The sequence below is a fragment of the Ciconia boyciana genome, chromosome 18, assembly GCF_034638445.1.
Source record: "Ciconia boyciana chromosome 18, ASM3463844v1, whole genome shotgun sequence".
NCBI lineage: Eukaryota > Metazoa > Chordata > Aves > Ciconiiformes > Ciconiidae > Ciconia > Ciconia boyciana.
This window is the reverse complement of record NC_132951.1, coordinates 2,597,695-2,623,427: the sequence shown is the minus strand read 5'-3', so window position 1 is coordinate 2,623,427 and position 25,733 is coordinate 2,597,695. Positions and strand designations below refer to the sequence as shown.

At 43.2% G+C, this 25,733-nt stretch overlaps 1 protein-coding gene across 9 annotated transcripts in view; it reads left to right on the top strand.

Moving 5' to 3' along the window:
* Positions 1-4,865: 4,865 nt before the first annotated feature.
* The window catches only part of DAB2IP (DAB2 interacting protein), a 170,316-nt gene continuing 149,448 nt past the window's right edge, over positions 4,866-25,733 (top strand). For 5 of the 9 annotated variants that reach the window (XM_072883003.1, XM_072883016.1, XM_072883004.1 and 2 more), the window contains exon 1: positions 5,127-5,145. Coding sequence is in view for 1 of the 9 variants with exons in the window: in XM_072883006.1 (XP_072739107.1) it covers positions 5,004-5,145 (142 nt within the window). In the remaining 8 variants the exon portion in view is untranslated. Of the gene's footprint in view, positions 5,146-21,370; positions 21,390-25,733 lie in introns of those variants that run through there. The other 4 variants (XR_012045664.1, XM_072883006.1, XM_072883015.1 and 1 more) reach the window with 3 other exon arrangements.

Below are 25,733 nucleotides of genomic sequence, written 5' to 3'. Positions count from 1 at the left end.
TGGACAAGGAATCATCTCTTAATTGGTGGTGCATGCAGATCCCAAAACAGGGATGTGTGATCTTTTTTTGTGACAGTGATCTTTTTTTGCATCTCTGGGCACCGCCATACTAAATATATAATAAACATAATGGTAGTAAACAATAGTAATAGCCTGTATGTAGGGAACACCAATGCTAAAAGAATTCATGCCCTGATTTAGCTTATATAAGACCTTCTGAACTCCTGTTTAATATTAAATTATTCAGACACACATTCTTCCTCTTGCCTTTTTTATATGGCACTGCTTTTTCTACTCATTAATATCACTAAATATCTATAGTATGTGTAATGACTACTTTCCATTTCCATTTGGATTTCATCAGCATACAGACAGCAAGAGTATTCCATAGTGTCTTGGTAGCTGTGACACCATTCAATAAATGGAGAGCAATGAATTCTATGCTTAAATTTAATGTAAATGTTTATTTCTCATTTTGATCCCAAATCCGTGTACCACTTCATTGTGAGGCTGTCAAAAAGCTGCAACATTCCACCTAAGGTGGTAAGGAAATTAACTTGCCTATGTGTAGTCTTAAAATAATCATTGTTTTCCATTAAAATATTGAAAAGAAGTAGTTTACTTTTAATTGTGTGTATGAAACTTTCCTTTTTAGGTCTTCAAACAAATATGTCACTGAAGATTTTGGTATGGGTACAGCTGAATTGAAAGTTAAGTTATCCTTACAAAGGAAATTACTTTCCTCTCTAGCTCTGCATATGAGCTGATGTATCCCTGGTAGCCTCGAGGCAATAAGCCTGGAAATCTTCCAGCTTCATCATATGCTGAACTGAAGACCGCAATGGACTTGCAAGCAAATTCAAGCAGGCACATCTTGAGAGTGTCTAGGATCACTGACAAGAACACTGTTATATTTCTCTTATGTTTTAAAAGGCAGATATTTTGTAGAGATTATTCCCTTATTCCTTTTGCCTCAGATTGTAAAAGGAATATAATCGTTCTTCAGAGGTAGTATAGTTACACGTGACAGGGAAATCTGGGCTGCAATCTGATTTTTTTCAACTTCTCGATGATCAGTTCACTGACACAATGCAAATTAGAAATTAAGCTGATATCCGCCACTTCTCTCTGTACTGGGCAAGGCAGAACCTTTTCTTGTTTGTTTTAACTTTTGAAAGCCTCCGTTCAGTCCTTTGGGAAAAAAATATGGGAAACTGAAATGAAATTACTAAAGCTGCTGGCTTCCAGAAGGTAGTCTAAATTCAGAGGCCATTAATTAAGTGTGTGGACAAATCAGTGTATCCTCATGCCTGTACAAATGGAGCTTTTGGGGCCGGGCTGGGCCCTACTGACAGAGCACGGAAACTTTCACTTTCAGAATAAGGAATTCAAGTTCCTTGCCATAAAATCAGAGGGAGTTAAGAGGAATGATTGTTTCCCTCTGAAGCCCTTTGGGAAAGCAGGAGGTTTAATGGTAGGGGCTGCCTTGGGAACATGCATTCTGAAGTACAGTCATTATTTTCCCAGCACAAAGCAATAAACAAATGATAAAAAAGGCAAGTGTTAGCTGCTGGGGAGGCATGGCTTCTGTCGGCCTCCCCGGACCGAGCAGCCCCGCTACAGCTGAGCAAAGCCTCAGGCAACAGCCTGCTCCTTTTGATGTCAAAGCAAACAAGCCAATGTTTGTGTAGCTCTCCATCCCAGAACTTATTTTGGTGCTAATTTAAAATTTATGCACATGCTGTTAGTTTTGGTCAAGGAGTGAAATCAATCCAGCTTGAAGCAGGCTTAACAGCAGGGTAACCCAGGTAGATGACAGGGGACGCCCGGTCAGCTGGGGTGCTCCAGTTTTCCTCTAAAGCTCAACAGTGTGTCAAACGGGATATTTTACTGAGACGTTACAGTTTGGTGGATATTTAATTTCATTGTGTTCGGTGTCAGGGGGTTGGGAGTAGTTAACACCCCAAAAATCACTGCTACGTTTGGCTCCATGTGCTCCTCTTATTGCGAGATTCAGCACAGCCCGTGACTGAACTCGTCCTTCTGCATTTTGGAGGGAACAGCCAGACTGTGATGTGTTATTTTAGAGATAGAGATTTTAATGTTGTCAGCTTTCCTCCAGAGCAGTTAATATATCTAATATTTGCAAGTAATAGATTCTGCTGTACACAAAAGAGCGTTTGTATCAGGATGTGGCTTTCAAAAAGAAAAAAAAAAGAAAAGAAAGAAAAAAAAGAGCAGTGCTGGATTAATTGGAAAGGTCCAGACCAGTCACATTCCCTCCCAGAGGGGTCATTCATTTTGTTGCCTGCTGCTATGTAGCATCTGAACTTAAAGCCTTCAAAAACGTTGTTGAAGTGAGAGAGACAGAGGCAAGCTGGCGAAACTTGAACAAAACTCCCGGCCATTTATGCTTTTATAGTGAGGCTGCTTTCTCTTGTCATGATAGTTTATAGTCCCTCATTAACTTCTCCTGTTTTATGGTCACCTGTATGAAGGTTTCTGAAGGTACTAGGCTGATTAAAAATAAAAATCCCTAAACGTGGAACAGATGCTGCAGTACACGTGGGTGAGGGCAGGGTGACTGCAGGCACCTCCGGTATCTCCTGATCATTTCCACCTGCTCACAGAGGGTACGGAGATCACCAGGGCCTCGCCGCATCCCAGGTGGTTTGAGGATGAGTCACCTGGCTCCAGTGAAGCAAAACCAAGGCCTGAACCTTCCCCTTTTGGATTTGTCTGAATTTGGGTGAGCTTTTTAAATGGTTTTGTTTAAACTTTCATTTCCATCAGTGCCTTTTTTTGCTGTTGGGAATGACAAAAGGAAAAAGGAATTGGATAGGCTGTTTTAAAGACATTTCTAGTGATAAAAGCATAATTGTAAAAAGATTCTTTTAAGAGCTACCAGCTCAGTTATTAGGACACAAAAATGCAGAGAGGCACCTGAATATCTGGCTTCTTGTCTATAGCAGATCTTTAAGGGAACCTCAGTATTTTCAGCCTTTCCCATCGCTGTCTTCTAGATGTTCTCAGCTCTGTTTGTGGATTGAATCAGCTGCACAGGAGTTGTCTCTGGTCATCCGGAAAACGGTTATAGTCGTTCCTGTGTTTTATTGTTTGTTTTTTAATCTACCCAAACATGAAAAAAAAATTATTCTGGGTAACAAGAAGAGGGCAGGTGTGTAGCAACTGCCGCCTTCCCCTTTTTGCCGGGATCTGCTGTGGGATGGGGTGGCTGCTGGTGCCTGCGGTGGAAGCGGCCGGGAACGCCCCGGTGCCCGGTGCCCCGTCCCCCTCCGGAGCAGCGGAGCCTCCGCTGTCCAGCTGGGATCTGCCTCCTCGACCTGAACTTGTCCTTGCCCTCTTGATTGGCTCATTCCTGGCTGCCTAAAAGCTGGCGCTGAATTCCTTACGTGTGGCCTCAAAACCAGGCATGGACTTCCCCAAAGATCAAGACTTGTTTTTTCATCCTGGAAGGGCCTTTCTCACTGATAAACATCATGGTGTTACTACTCATGTAAATAAGGAAACAGGGATTTTGTAGAATTCTGATGTTTTCCATGACTGCACGAGTTTATGAAATCCTAAAATTAAGGTGGATGGCTGGTGGGAGGGAAGGGGCTCCTGCCGTGGGGAGGGAACTGCAGTCTGATAGTTTCTGCCTCTTGTTGTTGAAGGTACAACACGGTATAATCCGGGGAAGCTTGCAAACTTCTGAAGAAGCTCCTGCTAACTGGGGAACATAGCACATCCCCAGCCAAGCCTGCTAGTCCTGCAGCTTCGCGAGACACCACAAAGATAAATCTGCACAAATGGCTGGGAAAAATGACAAAACTAGGACACAATGCAGAGAGGTATTGTGCAAATGTCGTTTTGCAGTTCATCCCACTCCGATGAGGTTTTTCTGTTATCTGCCAACTTGTGAGAAGAAGTGGCAGCGCATGAAGTTCTTGGCCACCATTCCGGTTTTCTGAAATGTTGTCTATCGCTCTTCCTTCAGAGCGATTTTTGTGCTGGCAAGGGAAGGAGCTTAGATGAAGGATTCGGGACAATTCACTTCTGACCTTTTTAAACCGTAAATGTGGAGTGAAATTTTTTATCATCTGGTTAGTCTTTTTTTCTTTTCTTTTCTTTTCTTTTCCTCCATGGCTTAAAGTGTTAATTCTGCCCATTGAAATGTAATTTTATTGAGCAATATGAGCCGGAGGCGGAATCTTCACTGCCATCAGAACCCAAATGGTAAATAGGCTCTTTCTCTAATTTGTGGGATGTGCTATAACTCAGTTTGAATGTTGAAAGGAAATGGGCCTCCAGGGGAGTCTGGAGCTCTGTTCATTCAACTTCTAATTAAAGTTTTCCCCTCTCAAGTTTCACTTTATTTTCCGGGGCTTTTGCTCCATGATGATTATTAACATGTGTCCCATGGCCAGGAAATCATTATACCCTTCCCCAACGCAGTCTTTCGTAGATACCTCCTGCTGCAGACCAAGCCGCCTGAAACTTCATCTCCGAAATGATCTGATGGCCGGGGCAGGTAGAAACTAGCTGGCACCCTAAGGCTACCCAGCCGCTTTCCTGCAGCAAGCTGTTGATTTTTTTCCAGTACAGTTTGATCAGATGTTGCTGTCCGGCGGAGAGGATCCAGTCCAGGATTTCTTCCAGCCTATTCTTCACGTTTCAAGAGCCCAGGCCAACTCTGGCTTCCTATTCCAACTCCAGCAGGCTTATCTTTTTTGGGGCAGGAATTGTTAGTACAGTTTATCTTGCTTGCTGCAAGTCCTCCCTCAGCTGAGACATGTACTCTGGTGCCGCGTTCTTTTTTTTTCTCTCTCTCTCTTTTTTATGTTTCCTTCTTGTTGTTTTTCTTTTTAAATGTGTAAAGTGAAGAGTTCCTCTTCCCCCCTCTCCCTTTCCACTCCAAAGAACCAACCTCCAGTTAATTAAACGCTGGAATTGTTGCTACTTTGCCAGAGAGGAGAGTGAACCTGTGCCTGCATGTGTGTATGTGTAAAATAGATCCAAAAATGTCAATGAACAGCAGGAAAAGTTCTGGGAGACCGTCTTACTACTATCGACTGCTCCGGAGGTCACGACTTCAGAGACAGCGAAGCAGATCCCGGAGCCGGAACAGGCCGCTTAGTAGGGGTAATTGCAACAACAGTTCTCTTTAATCGACAGTGCAAAGACATACGTGCTGTTGCTTACAGGTAGCTTCGTTACTGTAGATAAGAATGACCAGTGCGAATATTTGTAAGTGTACCTGCTCCCTGTGAAGCGCATATTGAGCTTTACAGAAGGTCAGTTGCTTGGGTAGTGCTGCAGTCGTGTTTGGGGAGGGAGAACTGTTTAATTTTAAGAGTTTAGCTGGGGGAGTCAGGCTTGGGTGCTGTTCCTTACAGTGGTTTTAACACCTTGTGTAACTGTAACTAACCCCGTCTTTTCAGTTATCCATGGTTCAGTTTCTTCAGTTTGTATAATGAAGGTAACTACTTTTTTAGCTGAGATGTTTGGAGGCCCAATTGATGATTATAGAGAGTTGAAAATCCTCGATTAAGAGATAGTACCTATATGCAAAGATACATTGCTAGAACTTCTTGTTCTTCATGAGCTGAGTATCACCAGGGGTTTTGAAATTACAAACCTGAGTACAGTTTAGGGGTAGGATTTTCAAAAGAGCCTAAAGATTGTGCTCCCGAGGCATTGTGGAAACCTCTGGGACTTGTATTCCCAAATCACTTTGCGCTTTTAAAAATCCTGCTCTAAAAGGGCCTATTTGTCCTCATCAGCAGGAGTTAGGTCCACAGAGTAATGTTTCTTTAGGGCATACTCACTCATGCAGCCCATTTATTCTACTTGAGGCAGCTACTGACCCAGTTGCATTTTTAAAATAAGCTATTCTGGCTTTCTCTTCTAGTGTGAAATAAATGTTTATTGATGCTTATGCCTATCGTTAAAGCAGTCAAAGAAGCGGGAGTCTTTGAGTCATTTTGCTGTTGAACTATCTTTTGAGAAAGGAGGGGAGAGGGTTGTGGTTGGCCTCTAGTGTGACAACCCAGTCATATTTATAATGCCTTGAGCTTCAGCAAAGCCATTAATTAAAAAGAATTTTTTTTAGTTCTTGTGTGACTCAAAAGCCATAATAAAAAGCACGACTGCAACACTGCATCAGGTGTTTGTGCAAATCCAGGCTTGTACTTGTCTCGCTGCAGTTAATTCTGATTTACGAAGCAGATTGTAAAATAGACCCCAGCACTCCAAGATTTAACTTAGTGCAATGTCCTCTGTCTTCTTTTCCTGGCGTACAGTACTTTTTTCAGGATTTTGAATCATCACTGAGAAAACAATAGGAAGCTAAATCAGTCCCTGAGCTTCGTTTTTCCCTTTAAGCAGACAGTGTTTTTCTTTCCATGAGTTTTTTGTTTGTTTGGTTTGCCTGTCAGGGAGGAGTGTTTGTAAACTCGCAAGCATGTAACAGTTCCCTTTCCCCCTTTATTTCTATACTGTTCAAAACTAAAATACTTCACTGTCATTGCAGTTACTGTGACAAACAAAATGTGTTAGTTTCATGTAGGTAACCCAGTATGAACTTAATGGTGTAATTTGTCATGAACGCAAGGAATATGCAGGCAGATTTGATGGAAATAGAAATCAAACCTAATTTGTAAGAAATTGGATTTGAACCAACTGAAATCTTCTTGCTGTTGATCTCTCCCTGAATATTTTGCGTTTGTCACACTTTGTCTCTAGGATTCCTGCCTGCTAGGAGGATCATAAGACTCTCTATATACTAGTATACTATATACAGATACTGTATAATACTAGTTGAGCTCCTCTTATCTGTAGATCTTAAAGGGATTTGCAAATCTGGATAAGAATTTTCTCTTTCTTTTCGACATGTTTTTGTAAGAGATGCAGAAAGCGACCTGTGCAGCGGCGGTGTCACACAGCAAGGTCATGCAGTAGGTTGGTGGCAGGACTTGGTCCAGAGTCTGGAGTCGCTGCCGGCTGCTCCAGCGCCCTGGCTGCCGGTCTGGACAGAGCGAAGGATGTGCTAGAATACAGCAAAAGAAATACTTTCCTTGACAGTTTTGATCCCACTGGAAGGTTAGTGAACAGGAGCTGTAGGGGTGTGGGAGCCATGCAGAACGCAGAAATTGGGATGAGGTTATAGATTTTTGGGTTTTGATGTAATGTTAATTTCCAAAACCTACAAGTCTGGAGGAAGGAAAGAGCTGAGGGTCCCCTTCTCAAATGCTGATTTGCAGTGCAATTTGCTATCTCTAGCGAAGATACTCAAAGATCAGATCTCCTTAGTGGGAGGTTACCATAAATTCATGAGCGTTGGAGTTGTTGCACAGGAATTGGCAATGGTCTGTTTTGCCACATGTGTGTTTCCCAGACATCCTCTTGGCAACTTTTTGCTCTCTCCAGTCTCTGGACCCCTTGCCGAGATCCCCACAGAGCCCAGGTAAGCCTGTGGCCCTAGCTGGAGGAGCAGTGATCCTGGAAGTTGAGCTTTTCCAAGGTGTGTCACTTCAGCAGATTACCAGCATGCTTTTGGGCAGGGAACTTGCCGAGGATCGGGCAGTTATTACACATTTACCAGGCAGGAGGGGATCTCTGCTGGCACACAAGCCCCTCTCCCCGTCTGGAACCGTTCGCTGGTTGTACTGCATCAATCCTGGTGATCGGTCCCTGACACTGGAGCACCCATGAGCTGCAGGTGCTGCCATCTGCCGCCAGCATGGCTCCTCTTCCTAAAGCTGCAACCCGCCTGTTTGCTGTGAGTCAAAGACCCTCTTTCAGCCCACACTAGTTTATATCAGTCAGTGTCTGTGAATAAAGAAGAGGTTGTGTTTAAAAGCATATATTTATATACTGCCACTTCCCACTCTCACCCCCCTGAGGGGCAATGCCACCTATCCACGCACGCCCTTCCGATGAGCATTGCTGCACGCGTGCTGCCTGCCGGCCTTTTGTAAGTATGGAGTGCGGCCTGCCCGAGGACGAACAGTAAAAGTCAGGCTGGGGTTACAGCTTGCACGGCTGCATCGCACTCATAGGCGGTGGCTGTTGTAGCTGAGACCTAGCTTGGGAAATTGGTCTTGCTTCCTGAGGTACAAAGAAAGAGATAACCACTCCCTCAGGAAAGCTCTGCTGTTCTGCAAAGTGAACAGAATTTGCATTTTCTATGCAAGTATCTAAGGAAAGTAAGGGGATTGCTTTCTGTTGGGACTCCAGATGGAGACAATCTGATGTAGCATGCAGAAAAATGTATAGGACTTTCAGCTGTTTGCAATGACAGCCAGCTTATTTGATGGTTCTTGTGATGGTATCCTCTATTCTGGAGTTCTCTGGTTAGCCCCGGTGCTTATAACACATTAATCACATATGTCAGTATGTTTGCCAGCCTGTCCCTTTGAGAGGTCCAGGGCTAGAATAGTTGAAGAACAGTAACACTGATGAGGAGGGCAAATCAGAGCAGAACAGGAAGGCATGCTATCAGGAGGCTCATGTGATCGTGCCTCCAGTGTGTTTAAATTATTGCTATTTGATAGTGGATAAACAAGACAGGTTTCACCCTGCTGTTAATCTTTGTTAGAATTATGCTAATGTCTGAAATCTCCTGGCTCTGTTTCCACAGAGATTTGGGACACGCTGCAGGTATACATCAGTTAGTTAAAAAAATTAACTGCAGAAACCCCATCTCTTGCTTGGACCATCTGTTCAGCTCAGAGATGTGTGTAACTATATGAGGAATCATGGCAGTAATTATGATTACTACTGGGTGATCCATCTAATGTAGTGGAAGGTGCTTGGGAGGCAGAGAGGGTAGAAGGGAAATTATCGATAAAAGCAACACCTGCTTCTGCCTGCAGTACTTTGGTCTGTGACTTTCTTCATGGTATCTCTGCTTCTACTTAATTATGGGTGTAAGGAAGGAACAGGGGTCAGTGGCAAGTGTTCTGAAAATTCCATTTGCTCATAGAAACTACTCACAGGTGCTCCATTCACGGTTCCATATCTGAGCCAAATGCAGCTTTGGCTTCAGGTCTTTCTTCTGTAAAACTCTGTAGGCAATCAGTTGTCATCAAAGCTCTAAGAATTTGAGAACATTTTGAGTTCCTGATCTTGAAGGTTTAATGTTCCTGATACTTCTGCCTCTGTCAGGTCCTTGGACATAAATGTCTTGCTCTAAGTTCTGTTTATCGCAAATGCTTTTCAAGGTGTTCTACAAAAAGGATTTCTATTAAACAGGCTTTCTTCTTCTTTTCCTTTGATGGCTGCTGTGAAGAGAAAACTGACTGATCTTCAGCAAAGCCCAGTATTTAGTACACCAAACACTGGGAGCTTGGAGGCTAAGGTCAGACTTTTTTTTTTCCTCAGCGCAGGCTATTCAGATACACATCTCTTGAAAACGGCTGGAATTTAGTCTTTCTCTCTCTGTTTGATGAAATCAAAACCTTTTAAGTGCTAAGCGAGAGATCAGCTTATACCCAAATAGCCAATACCCTAGAGGTTAAGGCACTCGCTTGGGACAAGGGAAGAGGAGACTTGAAAATTGTCCCAGCATGTAACAGGATGACATAACAACAAAGGAGGTTTTATTATATTTAAAGCTAACTGAAGTTTCGCACACTTCTCTCTAATCTTTCCTAGCTGAAAATCTATTTTGCAGCATGTTAACAAAAAGTGATGTTCGACAAGGAATGCCACGTGGAACTTCTCCCTTTCCACCTCTGCAGGATTTTGTCCTGCAGCCCAGGGCAGTGCCCTGGACACGACTGTATTAGCTGTTGCAGGGTGAAGGGATCTCTCTCTCATTCTGATTAGAAATGTTGCTCTTACTGAAAGTTCCCACTATATTGTTAAGTAAGATTCAGGGTTCTGTAAGTAAATAATTCACATGAAATGTTCAAACAATACTTTGTTCTTTCACGACTCACAATTAACTTTTCTTTGAATTACACTTAGCTGCATGCCTTTCAGATTGTTGAAGGCATGTGCGTTTCAATGCCTGTCTTTTGTCTGCACTTATTCTAAATGAAGTTTAGCTTAGCTAGTTCTAGCTGTGGCAAGGGCCTGGGTATTAAACACCTGCATATATCCGAACCTACCTTTCCTGTTAGATCACTATTGACCAGACCCATCTATCTCAGAAGAACAATGCCATAATAAACTAATGAATAAATAAGCAAATAAGTAACTTATGTGCAGTCCAAACAGAACACCTCCTTACACTTACAATGCCCTCTTTTTTTGGCATGCCAAACCAGTATGTGCCCCGGAGCCTTGATTTTTCTTACTGCGGTCTCTATTTTTAACAAACTGAATAGTCGTTATGAATACAATACCACCATCAGAACCCGATTTGTGCACCTGCCTATAAGGGCACACGTTACTATAACCTCCTCTTTCACACTCGCTTCTCTTACTCGGTTGTTGTTCTGATCTTTTGGGTTGCATCTCGATTGTTAGCTAATAAATTTGTTGAGAGACCGTGTCTCTCTGACAAACATTTCTCAGCTTTTAATGGTCTGTATGACTGAAGAATATGATTTTTTTTATTAAAAGAAACTGATTCTGCATCAGCATGTAGAAGTTTGAAATATACAGTTACCCTTGCAAATACAAGTATGCCTGTGTTGTGTGTATTTATATTGGCAGGCAGAAATCTGAGTAAAATGTTCCAGCTTTACTGTTGTCCTCTGACTCATATCCTACAAAATTTGACAAGATGAGTGATTTTTGCCTTTTCAGCACATCTTTCTGTACCAGTGGTTGATACTGAATGAGGTATGGTCAGTAGGAATCAAGTCTGGAAAGAAAGATGAGCATAATAACATGTTACAGGTCAATCTGCCTGGTCGGTCTGGTCTCTGGGGCGAGACCGAGTCCCTGGACCTCGGGACTCTGCGTGGGCTGTCCTGCTTGGCCACCTTCCAGTCACAAGCATCGGCGGGCAGCACTGGGGTCATTCAAACTTAGAATCACTCTTCCCATTCTTAATTTATAATACTTGATTTTAAGTTATAAGTTTTAAATTATTCACTTTAGTAGCCAATCAATAGTACAATTCTATTGTATTATATTATATTACATGGCCTTATATTCTGGATAGCCACAGGGGTACATGTGTACACTTCGCCTGTCTCCTGTATGTGAGATTTCTTGAAGAATCCAAATCATGTGCCTTAGAATACCTGTAATTTTTCTAAAAAATATTGCATAAACAATTTTTTTCATTTAAGGGCTGGGAGCAGGCGAGCGAAGAGTCCAGTAATAAACATTAGCGATAGGGTTTTTTTTTTTCCAAGGGTGGTGTCTTTTAAATGTCAGGAAAAGGAGACCTTCCTGCTTCACAGTTTTTAATGACCATCGCTTTGTTTTTCAAGTCTCTTTTGTGGCATTTTCTATTTCACCGCAGTTATTCATTGAAATTTTAACAGCGTGGCTGACAGATGCCCATAGAAAAGATATGCAAAATTTTTTAAGCTGTACTGTTTGTAAGAAATACTCGCCGGCAGCCATGCTATTTTTAGCACTAGTGCTCCAGCTGAGACTTTGCCGTATTTTTCAATGCTTAATTGTCTAATAAAAATCTATACTAAATTGAATAACTTGGGAAGTAGTGCATGATGGAGGAATTCTTGAATTGTTTTGATATGAAAACAATGGATGTAGAATTCTAAGTATCCACTTAATAAACAAAAATTTAGAGTCAATTTATTGCCTACGGAGGCAAAGGTTAGCTAGATCCTTCAATAGGAGCATGGTGGCAGCAGTGCCTTGAGCTCCTTCTTTTGCTCTTACACAGTGCTGGTGATGCCACCCTGACCTACACCACCTCCTTTAGAAGTATGTCAGAAATGCAGAAACATCAAAACTTAGTGACTGTTTTCTGTGACAAATGTGTCAATTCCTACTAGATTCAAAATGAATCAAGTTTTAAAACTTCCCATTAGGAGCCATGGAAACACCAGAGTGAACCTCCAAGGAGCACTGGCCCTTCTGGCATTTGCATACTAGAAACCCACACGTAGTAAGCAAGATTTACAAATATCCCATCCCATCTTGCTGTCATCAGTAGTGGAAGGAACAGGCTCTGCTTCCAAAGACACAGACATCCTGATCAGCCGTGTTGTGTGTAACCACTGGTCACTGCTGCCATTTAGTGTTTGGAGCTACAGTGCAGTTAAACCATCATATTGTGCCCAACATGTGATGTTAACAAACTACAGGGTGGTTTTTGGAGAATGTTTGGGATTTGGGGGACCGGTCATTTTATTTGCTTGTGACAGGCTGGGGTGACACCTTACTGTTTATTTACTTTTCAGCTGTCCTCTTAACGACAATATCCTGCGGTTTTGAGAGTTTTGTGTTTTCCTCCTCCTTTGATTTTCATGTGTTGTAACTTCTGTCAAATTTTAAGAGGAATGTTGCAGAAGAGGCTATTTAAGACTTGCTGGATATGGAGTTTTGATAGTGAGACACAAAAGGAGGAAAGAAGGGAAGGAAAAGAAAGACAGGAGAACTGTAGGGAGTAACTTGGAACATGGGGGAAGGTTTTTGCAGGGCAACACAGCCACCTTGATTCAGTGTCAGCAGCTGTAGCTGTGTACGTGGGCTGAGGCAGAGACAGGAGCTTTGCAAGGCAGATAAGAAGCTTGAAAAGAAGCAGATTTGACTAAAGAACCCAAAACCTTGATGAAATTGGGCAACTGGAAAGGTGTATGTGTCTGCTGGTACCATTAGTGTGGGCTATGTGTCCGTTGCGGTGTTTGTGGCACTACCCAAAACAGTAAACGCCTTCTGAATATCTTCATGCATAACCAAAACACTGCTTTATAACAATTGTTTGATTTTCTTTAGCACGTTTATAAGAACTGCAAATAGTTCATGGACTTGAAAGAAGCCTTAGGTAGATGCAGTCTCATTTAACCAGTGAGGTGTCCGGGGATAACTTGCAGGCAATCCCGTGGATGGTCAATGTAGAGTAATGGCGCAAACTCCAGTAGCTCTGTATTTTTCTCTGAGACTTTCCTTTTGCCCCAAGGTAAGAAGAGAACTCAGGAGTTTTGACTCTCCTGTTCTTTCTCTGAAATCTTGACCATAGCCCCATAGCTGAATGTCCCATGGTCCCAGTAGCTGCATCTGTAAGAGGTAACTAAATATAGCAACAGTCTTGATCAAATTGTGAGAATTGTCAATACTGCTTAAGAGTAACTCAGGAAATTACTATCTGAGGAACAGCTCATTTAATGGTGTGACAGAAATTTGGGAATTATACCAGCAACTTTCAGGCAACTTGAAGGTTGGCTGTCATCTCTTTTTGCTCATCTTTTGCTTATCTCTATTTTAAAGTCCTTTCCTTCTGGTAGTAACCTCACTTTCCCCTTACAGTGTTGCTAAGAGGGGCTGATTATTCTGAAAGGAAATAAGTAGCAGAGTTGCTCTCAAGTAATGCAGAGTGAGTTTTTATCTAAAAGCTATAGGTAATAAATGAGAAAGAGGTTAAAAACCCTGGTCTGAGTCCAAAAAAGAATTGCTTCCAAAAGCATGCTTACAGGGGTTTCAGCAGACTTTTCATGATCTCTTATGTATTAGAGTAAGTTTGTCTCCTTACAGCTGTGGCAGTCCAAACAATTTAGACACAGAGCTGCCTTTTAAAGCATTTAAACCTATATTTCCCTTGAAGGTCTTCTAGTGTGCCACTAATCCCTTAAGTTATTGCATGGAAGGCACTCCATAATCCTTTAATTTACTCTGCTCTCAACCGAGACAGGGGACGAGCTGGGTCACTTTCCATATTTGGGCATTATCAGTTTGGCTTTTTTCGACGCAGACGCTAGCTGAAGGTAGTTTGCTTTCCTTTTAAACACTACAGAGAATATTTTAAATTTAGATATTAATTGCTTGTGTGTTTGCATATATGCATATTAAACAAGGTACGCAAAACCCAGACCTTCCTTACTGATTTCACTGTTTTATACAGCCTTGGGGTCAGGCTTTTAAAGTAAGTTTCCTCAGGCCCCTTTGGAAATCAGCAAATGTAAAAATTGATGGCTTTTTGAAAACTGTGAATTCATACCCAATATAGAACTGGTGAGGGTCAAGGAACAGCCTCGGCCACAGGTGATTTCCGGAAGCCTCATCTCCCCAGACCTGCAGGAGACAAAGCTTCTGACTAAAATTTCTTTGGTGGTGCTGAAGGTAAAGCTTTATGGTGATGAGTAATGCTAGGCAAGTGCTATGCTTTTTTTTAATAAGCAGAAATACTGTAAAAGGCTGTCTAGAGCAACACATTGGTCGCCTGAACTTGGAAGGTTTGTCCTGCCCATTGCTTCTTGCTTGCATGAGGGACACATGTTTTCATTGTAGGTTTGCTCTTGAGAGCCAGGAGTCCTGATCTGCTCTCGGAGGTTCGTTTCTGAATGCTGGCTACTCAGCATTACTTCAGAAGTTCATTTTAAGTTGAGCGTTGAAGCATTCACTTTGGGGAAAAACATGCCCTGCAATTCTATAGACTTTGAGAAACATCGACAAGAATAAAGATGGCCAAAGTTTTGCTTCATTAACATTTACATGGAAAAAGGAATGCTCAGATGCTGAGCACTTAATGTTTCTTTTTGAAGAAACCAATTTATTTGAAGTGCAAGTTTCTTTTGTACATTATGTGCTCGCATTTTTGATTTCTTACAGCACTTCTGCATCAGTGAATTTCTTGTAGAGTCGGAGATCAAGCCTGGGCTTGTTCTGAAGTATCCAAATGTGGTAATAGGTGGACTGTTGTAAAATTTGGCATCTGGAGTTAAATTACAGGATGCTTCTTAAGCTTCTTGGTTACTATAGGAACAAGTAATAGTCATCCTTCATGATTAAGCAGTGTCCATGGTAACCAAATCAGCAAGTTTTAAGTGAAAGATATTTTCCCTTTACATTTTTAGCAGTCAAAGGTTAACAGTTATTACCTTTATACCCTTAGATGAGAACAAATTTTGATCTGGCTGGCATATTTAAAGTGAGAACATTTGGTGTTCATTTACATAACTTTACTTCTAGGACCAGCTGAAGTTTGGGTGAATACCAAGATAAAATTTCTGAGAGCGGGGTGTAGTGCATTCACCTCCCCAGGAAGAGTGAATGTTGTTCACAACATGTGCTAAATTGTTCTGCAGCGTTGCAGCGTGTTCCTGAACAGCTCCCATATTGCTCCTCGGAGTGACTGCCGTTCAGTAGTGGAGGGAGGAATCCCTACATATACCCTGCATATTTTTTAGGATGGAAAATGCAAGTGTCAGTGTTGGTGTAGGTAAGAACATCCTCCCGCTCCCTCCCACTTCAGAAACAGGATGGGAAATGTACAAGTGAATATAGCCCTGCTAGATCCCTTTTTGTAATCTACTACACATTTTTGTTTGTAGGTAAATGGTGGATATCACTTAAAAAAGCATGGCAACACAATCACAAAGCTAGCACGGTTGCTATAGGTCAGCTGCATAAAGGAATATATATAGTGGTTTGACTGGTGGTTTCTGTATGTCCACCTGCGGCACCCTATTATTTATATGAAATAAGAAAACATGACTGCTTTTTAATCTTTTCTTTCCTGTCTCTTTCATCGGCACTGGTGATGTTTGCTTGAAAACTAAAAAGTGAGCCTGTGAAGCTGACACCTGCAAGTATGTTTCAGAGCATGGATGTGTAAGAGAAGCAGAAATACCCACCCACCCCCAACGGAAATCTAAGTATCAGTCGCAATAAATTAGGACTTACATTCCACAATTAGGAACTGTAGAATGTAAAACAATTGCTTGAAAGAGTCTGACTAGCTAGAAGAAAGATGTATGAGTTACAGCAGTAAGGACAGGAAGCATTTTCAGCGATACGCTGGGTATGTCGGCCCACGGGTACCTTGCCAATGTGTTGCAGACGCACCGTATCCCGACGTGCATGTGTGTGCATACACTCCCGCATCCACACACAAGCAAATGCAGAACATTTGTGTAAGCGCTCACCTTTAAAAAATAATCAGGTTGGCAGAGAAGGTGACGCTCTTTTTATAAGCATTATCTTCTCTCTAATGCATATTAAAATGAAGGGGACTTGTTTCTATTTGGTAGGAGAACTCTTAGGCCTCCTGCATAAACATTTGGAAAAACAGAAAAAAATTTCTCAGCTATCCCTAACTATTAACTATTAATAGTTAATATTAACTATTAATCCTAACCTTTTATAATTGTAACTGGAAGAAGAACAGTGTTTTCAGACTTTCCTGTCACTGCAGCTTTTTAGTGCTGTATCTGAGTTGCTTCATCAGGAAGGATACTATATTTTGCTCAGTAGCTACCAAAAATCCAGTTAGTTAAAATCCGTTATTCTTCTACAAGTCTTTCCGATGCAACTGTATCCTAAATACCCAGTGTTAAATCCCAGCCTTCTGCCTTCTTGAACAATATTGAAGTTCCTTCACTGTTAAGGCAGTCTAACTTGGATTAATTGGCTCTGGGCATTAAGAGTCTTTCAGGCTGATGTAAGAGCTGCATGTACTATGTGAATTTCAAATCTTAATGTTTGGTCTATTATGCAGATGGATGTGAATAGAGATATGTATGTGACCCCATTTATCTCTCTAATGAAGTGCCATCAATAGAACATCTGTTTCTTTGCTGTAGAAGATGAAATCTCTGATGAATCATGCTTATAAATTAAGTATTTATTTATTTATTTAATTTGCATTTTGCCAGTACAGACCTGTTATAGCAGCCACCACGCACGACCGGAAAAATGGCCTAGTATTTAAACTGTGCAGAGTCTTCCTTTATACTGTGCTGCTGCTCCACACACAAAGTAAACTGCTCTGAACCAGCTTGTAGTTCACCTTGTAGTCCAAGCCAGCTATTAAGAAAGCCCCAAACCAAACATAAGAACGCCTTGCCGAGGAAGCAAACCTCATTGACGGGAGACGGAAGCGTGGCTGCGATCTGGATGTGTATCTCCCGTCTCACTGGGCTTGCCACTGTGGCACTATGTGCCTCCATACTTTTTAGTTCTCTTTGAAATTGGGAGCAAAGAGGGCCAACGTGCCACAACACAATCTGTTCTTGTGAGAATTCCAACTCCCTTTTGCAGTCCCGGGAGTTTTAATGAAACAGGAGGCCTGGCAGGACCTGCCTCAGCTGTACTGAAATCACTGAGGGAGACTTAGCTGCGGAAGGGACAGTCCCTTCTCCAGCCGTTCTGCTGCAGGGATCCTGGGGGTTAGCCAAAGGCTATGTCAGACCGTCTGGCAGGTGTCGGTGGTCCTCCGCCACCACGTGCCAATGACCGCCTTGTCTTGGGCCAGCAGCGTGCAGAGGCTGCCGGCCGCTGGCGGTGCTCCAGCCCGCTGGGGCTCCTGGCAGTCTCAAGTGGAAGAGGGTTGTATCCTCCCTGCCCGTCCGGGTGGTGGGTATAGGTGGCCTGGTTTACATCCGCCGTGACACAGATTACAGAGAGTGTGAAAGTTTCTCCTTTGCCTTGGGTTGCCTCGGTGAATAGGCAGCCGTGCGGATGAAGTGCTGCAAGAAAGCAGCACGGTAACAGTTTTGAATCTTTGCAGAAATGTTAAGCGTGATGGATGAACCTAATTTAAATCTCCCCAGAGCTGACTTGGTGTTCTCCAGACTCCATGTTGCTTGTCTTTATCATCACATAGGAGGAAGCTGATGTTCCACTTCACTTTATCATCCTTTCCAGTTTAACCAGGGTATTAGCAGTCTCCATGATCTGGTCCCCAACCAGGCTAGAATTTCATCTTTTTCTGATGTATTTTTTAAGTCTGTGCTTGATTTCAATTTTACCCTGGAGAAAAGGCTCCTAATGATATGCCGTTAGCAGAAGATGAATTTGTTCTCTAGACACCATACCAAAGAAAGATAAATATCATACATATTTTATTTCAGAGACTGATAAATAAAGCATAAAAATACCAAAGATATATATACATCTCTAATTAAAAAATACTAGACAGTAAAAATGGAGTTTGTAATAAAGGCTGCTCAATCAGCATGATTTGCTATTTATTTTTAGAAAGGGGAATTAATTTTCTGGATGCCTTATATTCTCTCCCTGTCAGCACCCTGGCACCAGGCCTGGGGACCTGCAGCTATGTCTTTCTTTTGGACGTGGATCTGCTTCTTCAGTTTTGTAGCGCAGAGAAGTTAGCGTGTCTTTTTTCAGACTCCTCATGTTGAGAATTATCTAAGCTTTCCTCTCCCGTTTATGCTATTTTCTTCTCTCCTTTCCTTTTCGCCCTCTGGGAGTACTTTTTCCTCGACAAATACGTCTAATCTGTCTCCTCAGGTAAAGAATATATTCCCCATCAATTTCTAGGCGGGCAGAATTTGCCCTAGGTATCTCTCACTAAGCTACAAGAAGGCAGGCGGTACACGGAGAGGGCCAGCATCTGCGGCGCGGATGTGACCCGGCCGGCGGAGGCGGTGGCGGCGCGGCGCGGCGCGGCGCGGAGCGGCCCTCCGCAGCGCGGCCCTCCGCGGCGCAGCCGGGTGCGAGGCAGCGCGCAGAACGGGGAGAGCCCTCGGAACTGCCCGCACTGCCGAACGTCAACTCGCCTAGCAGATAAACCGCACCAGAGAGCGAGCCCGCACCCCTGAGGGCTGTCTCGGAAGCGGATTTTGCCGGCAGCGCAGAGCTCCTTTGTCCCCTGCCCGGTCAGCGCGGCGGGCTGGGCTGGCCAGCGCAGGGCCTTCGGCTCCCTCTAGTGAGGCGGCTGGATTGCTGCTCTAGCAGAGCAGCGCTCCCTGTACCCCGCTGCTGGGTGGTAATAGGGACAGCTTATTCCGGCTTTGAAGGGTGGAAGGCCTAACTGAGCTTTCCAGGCGAGAAAGAGCTGCAAAACTGGGCAGCCAAAGCCCACAGAAAGACACGAGAAAAGGACGGTGAATCCCCTTTCTGCTTGCATGCGTCAAAAAGCACCTCGGCGTGCTGCTGGGAAAAGAATTCTCGTACTGGGTAATATTAGAGAAAATAGAGGAATAGATACATATCAAGTACACAGAAAAATAGCACAGCTTTTTTCAGTCCTAGATTCAAGAGCCATTAATAGCGCTTGCTGAGGAGCAGTATGAGGAATATTAAATACTACACAGTACACGGTATCCGGGACCCTGACACAGAGATGATATGAGATCCATTAAAGTGCACAGCGTGCTATGGCAAAGGTCAGTGTCACTTCAAATCATTATTTAACAAAGAAAAAGAAAAAACTCGTCTTCCAGAAGATCTTAGTCCCACTTTGAGAGAAGATGGTCATAATTTTTAGCCGATGGGAAACAGTGTGCTCTGATGTTTTCTGTGAGTTGAATTGTTTTCTGTTTTCCAGCCAGTTTGAATAAGGCTCTTCAGTTCACTCAGCTGTCCCAGCCACCATTCTTGTAGCTGCAGAGGACTGCGTGGCTCTGAGTGGTGCTTCAGGTGCCTTTTTATGCGTTCAGGCAGGGACAGGGTTGAGTCAGAGCCGGCATTCCGCCTGTTGAGCTCACTGTAGTCTTTTTGTAACACTTAAGTCATCTGTGAGGGAAACAAAGGTAATGGTAAGAAGCTGCATCTGTTTGGGGTAGTCACTGTGGGCAGCATTAGCTAAAGGCATACAACCAGCCTCTAATTGTTTAATTCTAGATATTTTGTGCCAGAGTGTAGCACAAAAGGCAAGTAACGATCCCAATTTAGTTTTTTGGTTTGTATGTAAATGGCTAGATAAGTGAGACTTTTTTTTACGAGCTGTAGTTCTGTAAACAGTATCCTTAATTGTCTGAAAAGGTAGTAAGAGCATGAGAACATGTGAAACTATTGCTGCTCGGAGCACTAAATGAGTGGGGAGTAAATCACTGATTCTGATGCAGACGCGTTGTGGGTACAGCCAGTGGGATTGCTGTGCTTTATAGAAGTGTATTTAAGCTAGAGATTCTAAGGTGCAAAAATAAATTATTTTATTCGAATATAAAAAGTGGTGGTGACGCAAACTTTCATTAGCCTAGAGAATACCCACTCTGAGTCTTCATTAGCTTTGCTTTTAGATGAGTCTGATTTTTCAGAGGGCAGCATTACCTGCCCTAAACTTTTGCTTCACGACCATTTTTATTTAAAAGTCAATTTTACTGCCTAATAAAGGTTTGACTTTTAATTAATTTTGTGTGGCATAATGGTTATAATATTGCTGTAAGGGATCAACTGGAATTCACCGAGGGATCAGCAGGGCATTGGGCGATACGTTCCAATAAATGGTTCTCCAGGTAATTGAACAACAAAACTGGCCTTGCAGCTATATTTCTAGTCCAGCTGATGGGAGCAGGAAGAGTGTTAGCAAGGGCATTCGTAACCTGTCAGCGGTTCTTAACTGACCTTTGCCCGTTGGAAATCAGACATTTTTGCATCTCTGCTTCCCATTCAAAATTATTCATGCCTCGTGAAGGGGTAGGTTGGCTCAGCTCAGTATTTACTATTTTCTGTCTTTGTTTATTCCCAGGGTAATATTCCACTTTTAAAAAGTGCCACTATTCTAACAGTAGCTTCTAAATACCCCTTTGGATTCAGATTAAAGATCCATCTTTCCTCCTGGACTCATGTGGCCACCTAAAACTGTCTGAAATGTAGATTTTTCTGCAGCCTCTTTTGAATATGCAGAATCACACAGACACTACGAATATCTACTCTCCAGGGATTGTTTTTAATTCATAAATGCTACCGTGAGGCATGTTAAATAAATCACTCCTGTTACTATGTGCCTCCTCCTCTCCTCTGTTGGGTTTGTAGGAAGGAGTTATTAGATAATGCAGAAATTAGAGGAATAACACCTAAATTCATTAAGCAATAAAATTAATTCACGGAGTGTAATTGCATGAGCAGGAGACCGGTAATTCCTGTTCCCTCTGGTTTCACAGAAACTCCACCCTGGTAAGCTCTCTGGGGCACCCGGCAGATGCCGAGCACTAAACCCATGGGGCAGGACAGGGAGGAGCACACCTTCCTTGGCGGATCATTGCCTAAGGTCGGGAGCCAGCCTGACCTCTCCGACGGCTGCCTGCAGGACCTTTTCCACCAGCTTTTGGTTCTGATCAGCTCTTGGTTTGCTGCATTACATCCAGCCGATCTGGTGAAGTTTTATTGTCCTCTAAAGTCTCCTTTCCTTAAAGCACGTCACGGCGGTACGGTGCAAGAACCTGGCCTCCTGCCGTGTCTCCCCAGCGCTGCTGGCTTGTCTGGCATTCCAGTCATACTTCTCTTTCTTGCTGCCTCTGATGAAGTCATCATCTCTACTTCTCCTCTTATTCCTGGCTTGTTCGGAGTGCCATGGCATGTGCGTTGCTGACAAGCACAGCTTCCTTCTGGTGAGTTGAGGGAGACGTTTTCTCGTTGCTAACTGCTCTGCCACCCATTCAGATTTGTACCTCCCTTTCTTGTTTGGAGTTGGAGCAGCCTCATATCAGAAAATCAACTTGCTGGGAAGTGCCTGCTTGTAGTTGTTCCTTCCAGCTGGTTCTCTTTGCTTTTGTTCATACTGTCTCTTCCGCTGGCTGATCCCTGGAATTGCGTGTGAGAGGAGAGCAGGAGAGGGGGAGAGCGTGAAGAGAGATGAACAAACAGAAGGAGTTAATGTATTTCTTTCCCACTAATGAGAGCATAATCCTGATGATCTCTTGGACTAGCTGTGATTCACAAGAGCAGGTAATGCAAATGTAAAAACATCTCACTTGCTAAGTGAAAAGTAAACAGTATTAATATTTGTTCATGTGTTTGTTACACATAATGACCTGCTCTGTAGCAGTCTCTGCAACAAAGGCGGCAGTGATGGTGAGTGGGTTAAACAAGAGCTCTGGTGCCAGGACTTCCTCACAGTCTGTTCTGCTGCTGATGTCCTGGAAGCCTTGGGGGGGATTCCTACGCTGCTCTGTAACTATTCCGCAGCATGAAGAACAGGCATGGAAAAGTGTAGTAGGGATTCATTATTCTGTCAATTCAAATGCCTTGAATTAGTTAACAAATTAAATGTGTTTATTACTTTACAGAAACAGTTTCAGAAATATGCATAAGCCCTAGGTCTTAAATTAGTGTGCAATGTTTACGGTGTCCTCCTGTTGGCAGTGAACTCGGTGGGATGCTTTCAACCCTGGCAGCTTAAAAAAAAATCCTAGTGCAGTACACACCAAGCAGCATTTTGGACCCAACTACGTGTCCCAGCCTGGGAGAGGTTTCAGGGGTCTGATAATTTCAAGGAAGTTTCTCTTTGAAGATCTTATCCTGCACTGGGGAAAACCCAAAACATTGCAGCCTTCTGTAAATATTCGGAAAAGCAGGAAGCACTTTTGTTTGCTTCTTCTTGCTTCTGTGATTGCGTAAGGTGGATGAGCCCCAGCCCAGCGCCAGTCTGTGACAGGCACTGAGCCGTGCTCCTTATGGGGAGATTTCGTACCTGGTCATGAAAAAGACCTGGGAGGGCCCACAGGAGCAGAGTTCTACAACATGCAGAGTGGACGTAAAACAGAGTGTGAGTAGGAATGCCGAGTTATCTTTGGGCAAGCTTAGAAAAGTACAGAAGAATTATCAACAACGAGGAGAAAATTAGATGAAGAATTTCTATCAGAATGGCCACAGTCCTCCTCAGAGGGACTTACGAACCTTTTCCAGTCTAATTTTGAGATTTTTAAGAGCTTCTAAAGGGCCAGGTAATCTACTTAGGTGGGCTTGCCTGATTCAGCTGTCCGACAGTAATTAGACAACTTCTTATTGCTCATCTGTATATATCCCATCCTTTATTTGGGTATTGCATTACGGGCTGGTGGAAATGGCAGAGAATCAGAAAGCCATCCCTTTCTGTGGGCATCCGTTTCTGCACACTGGCATCTCTGCTGCTGGGTAATGTGGCTTCCTTGCTGTACCCAAGGAATCCATTTTCAGATCCAGTATGCCTGCACTATAATCCTCATTTAATAGACTGCTACTTCAGAGATTTTCAGGTCTCAGTGTCACAAAAGAAAGAGTTGGAGGTTTTAAGTTCATAACAAGTTGAGGACTTTGGGAGAGCAAATAGCGTCCTGAGATACTGTGTGTCTAAGTCCTCGGATCAAATCTGATCTAGAGCAAATAAATGGACAAATGAAGGTATAATCCTGGAATTTCTATGAGCTGAGGGATAGTATTAAGCTAACAGAGAAATTCACTGTCTAGCGAGGATGTTATCTGATAATACTAAGTGCTTCTGGAAACGTCATTCCATGGTTAGCTGCCTGCAGTAATACTGTTCCTCATTCTGGAATCCTTTCTCTTGGGGTACAAAACGGATGTCAGATATTCATTAATGAAACCTTGCAGTGTTTCCATGGGATTTTCAGGGTTTTTATGAATTGTGAATCTGATGAAAAGCATTAAAATGTCCAAGGGTCACACTGTGAGTCTGTAACAGAGGTCAGTGTAGGACCCTGGACTCTTTGTGCTATACAGAGGCGTAACAGAACTGCCAGTAGAGTCAGTCCAGCCAGAAATGGAGTAGAAGTTCAGGAGAGGAGGAAGATGTGTGAAGGGGTTGTGAAGAAAAGGCTGAAGTCAGATACTGAATCTGATCTCTTGTAGCTTCCTTGTCTTATGCACAAGTGGGCAAATTTGTCAGAAATCACAGAAAATAAGGCTGGAAGGGATTTCAGGACATCATCTGGTATCCACCTGCCCCAGGAGAGGAGAGGGAAGGAAGCTCATTGTACCTGAACCTCACCTGACAGGGAGAGCTCTGCCACCGAAAGGTTTAAGATAGGCTTGAACATACATTTACCTCTCTAGACAATCAATTCCAACGTATAACCATCCGTGCCAAGAGAAGACTTTTTCCAATGGTTAACCTAAATATCGTCTGCTGTAAATTAAGACATTTCTTTTTCAGCCTCTAGTGGCTATGGAGACAGTTTTTATTATTGCCTTACAGCGACCCTTTATGTGGTGGCTGGCTGCCGCGCTGTTACTGCGGGCTCGCTAAAGCAGACATTGCTAATGCCAGTAACCTGGCCTAAGACTTTTCCCCTAACCCTGAGGAAGTTAAAAGGGCAGTTCAATCCTTTATGTATTCATATTGTTCGCTATGTAAAAGCGTTCTGCTATACCTTTCTGGTAGTTAGGAGTTACTAATTTACCTGTAAGCTATTTTTACTTCTCTTTAAAACAAACAGCTCCCCCCGCCCGCCCCAAACACCCATGCCCAACCCTCCTTCTAGTTATTTCTGGTTTCTTATGAAGAGTTTTGTAATGTGTCTCTCCTGCAAAGCCTCCCCTCTCCAGTGATACCCACAGTGCTTAAACTAAGCTAAAATGGAGATTTGACTCCAAATACTTTATGGACCGTAAGCTTAAGAATAATAGGAAGCTTTAGGTCCTAACCCATCTCTGTATTTTGGTCTGAGTCAAACTGATGTGTTTGCTGGCTCTGCTTTGGGTATATTTTAATGATGAAGTAAGAATTTAAGACTACAGTTTGTGACGTCGGTGCAATCAGACCCAGATATTAATCAGCCCTGGGTCATAACGCACTCTCCCTCTCTCTGGAGAAGTCTGACCTGTGTGGTTGAAAGAGGAAGCAGATCGACAAATTACCGAAAGTGAGACAATTGTGCGCTTTGGTCTGACAAACCACTGCGGTGCAAGTCAATAGTGCTGTAACACCTATGTGGAACAGCAAGTACTTTCCCTCTGTGCTGAAAGGGAGAAGTGTGCTGGGCTGGGGAGCGCAGCTCTGTGCCTGTGCTCCAGGCCTCGGGGGAAAGTAATTTCTTGCAGCTGCTTTTCACGTAATCCAGCCTGTTTTCCAGCCACGTATGTGAGAAATGCTTTAAACAACGTTTATTTTTCTGGTCATTAAGAAAATGCAAAGCAGCTTCTTCAGTTGTCTTGTCATCTTGAACTCACTTTCAAAATGCTGTAATCAAGTAGTTTCTTTATGACAGTCCAAAAAAAAAACCGCCACTGTTCAAAGGAATGGGGTGGGAGCCTTAGTGTGAAAGGAGATGACACCGAAGGACTTGATTGCCTCCTTGAGATTCACAGTGCAGCATTCTGCAAAGAAGGTGGCCAAGACATTAGAAGGCTTGGCTGGAAGCTGTGAGAGCAATGAACGGGCTGATTTTGGCTGTCTGGCTCTCATACAGGTTACATGGCCGCTGGTGAGGAATTATGGGCGGGATTTGCAACCAAGGAAGATGTTGCTGAACAAGCACTTCACCCAGTCCATGGGTGGAATCTCACAGTCTGTCCTTCTGGAATAGTTTAAGATACATCTCAGGAAGCGTTGAGTGGAATTGCAGGTATTAGTTGTTTCTTACAGATCCCGGGTGATGGCAGTCTTTGGCAAGGGGAGAACCTTGCTAAGGGGACAGCCCTCCTTGCCAAGACCTGATGGCAGCAAATTGCAGATTGCAGAGGCTGAGAACTGGCAAGCAAACCACCTCTAAGTTACACTAGTTACGAGAACATCATTGTCTGAGACATTCTGAAGTATAGGTTGTTCCATCTTTAGATTTCTTTGTATACTCATTTCTAGAAGCCTCCCTCTAGCAGAGTCTGCCATCTAATTTCCTTCTGCAGCAGGTACTCTTCTTCAGGCTACCTCTCATTCCCAACCAAGAATCCTAGCAATGGTGTAATATTCATTGGCATGCCTGTTGCCTGTGAAATTGTGTATAAGAATGAGTTCC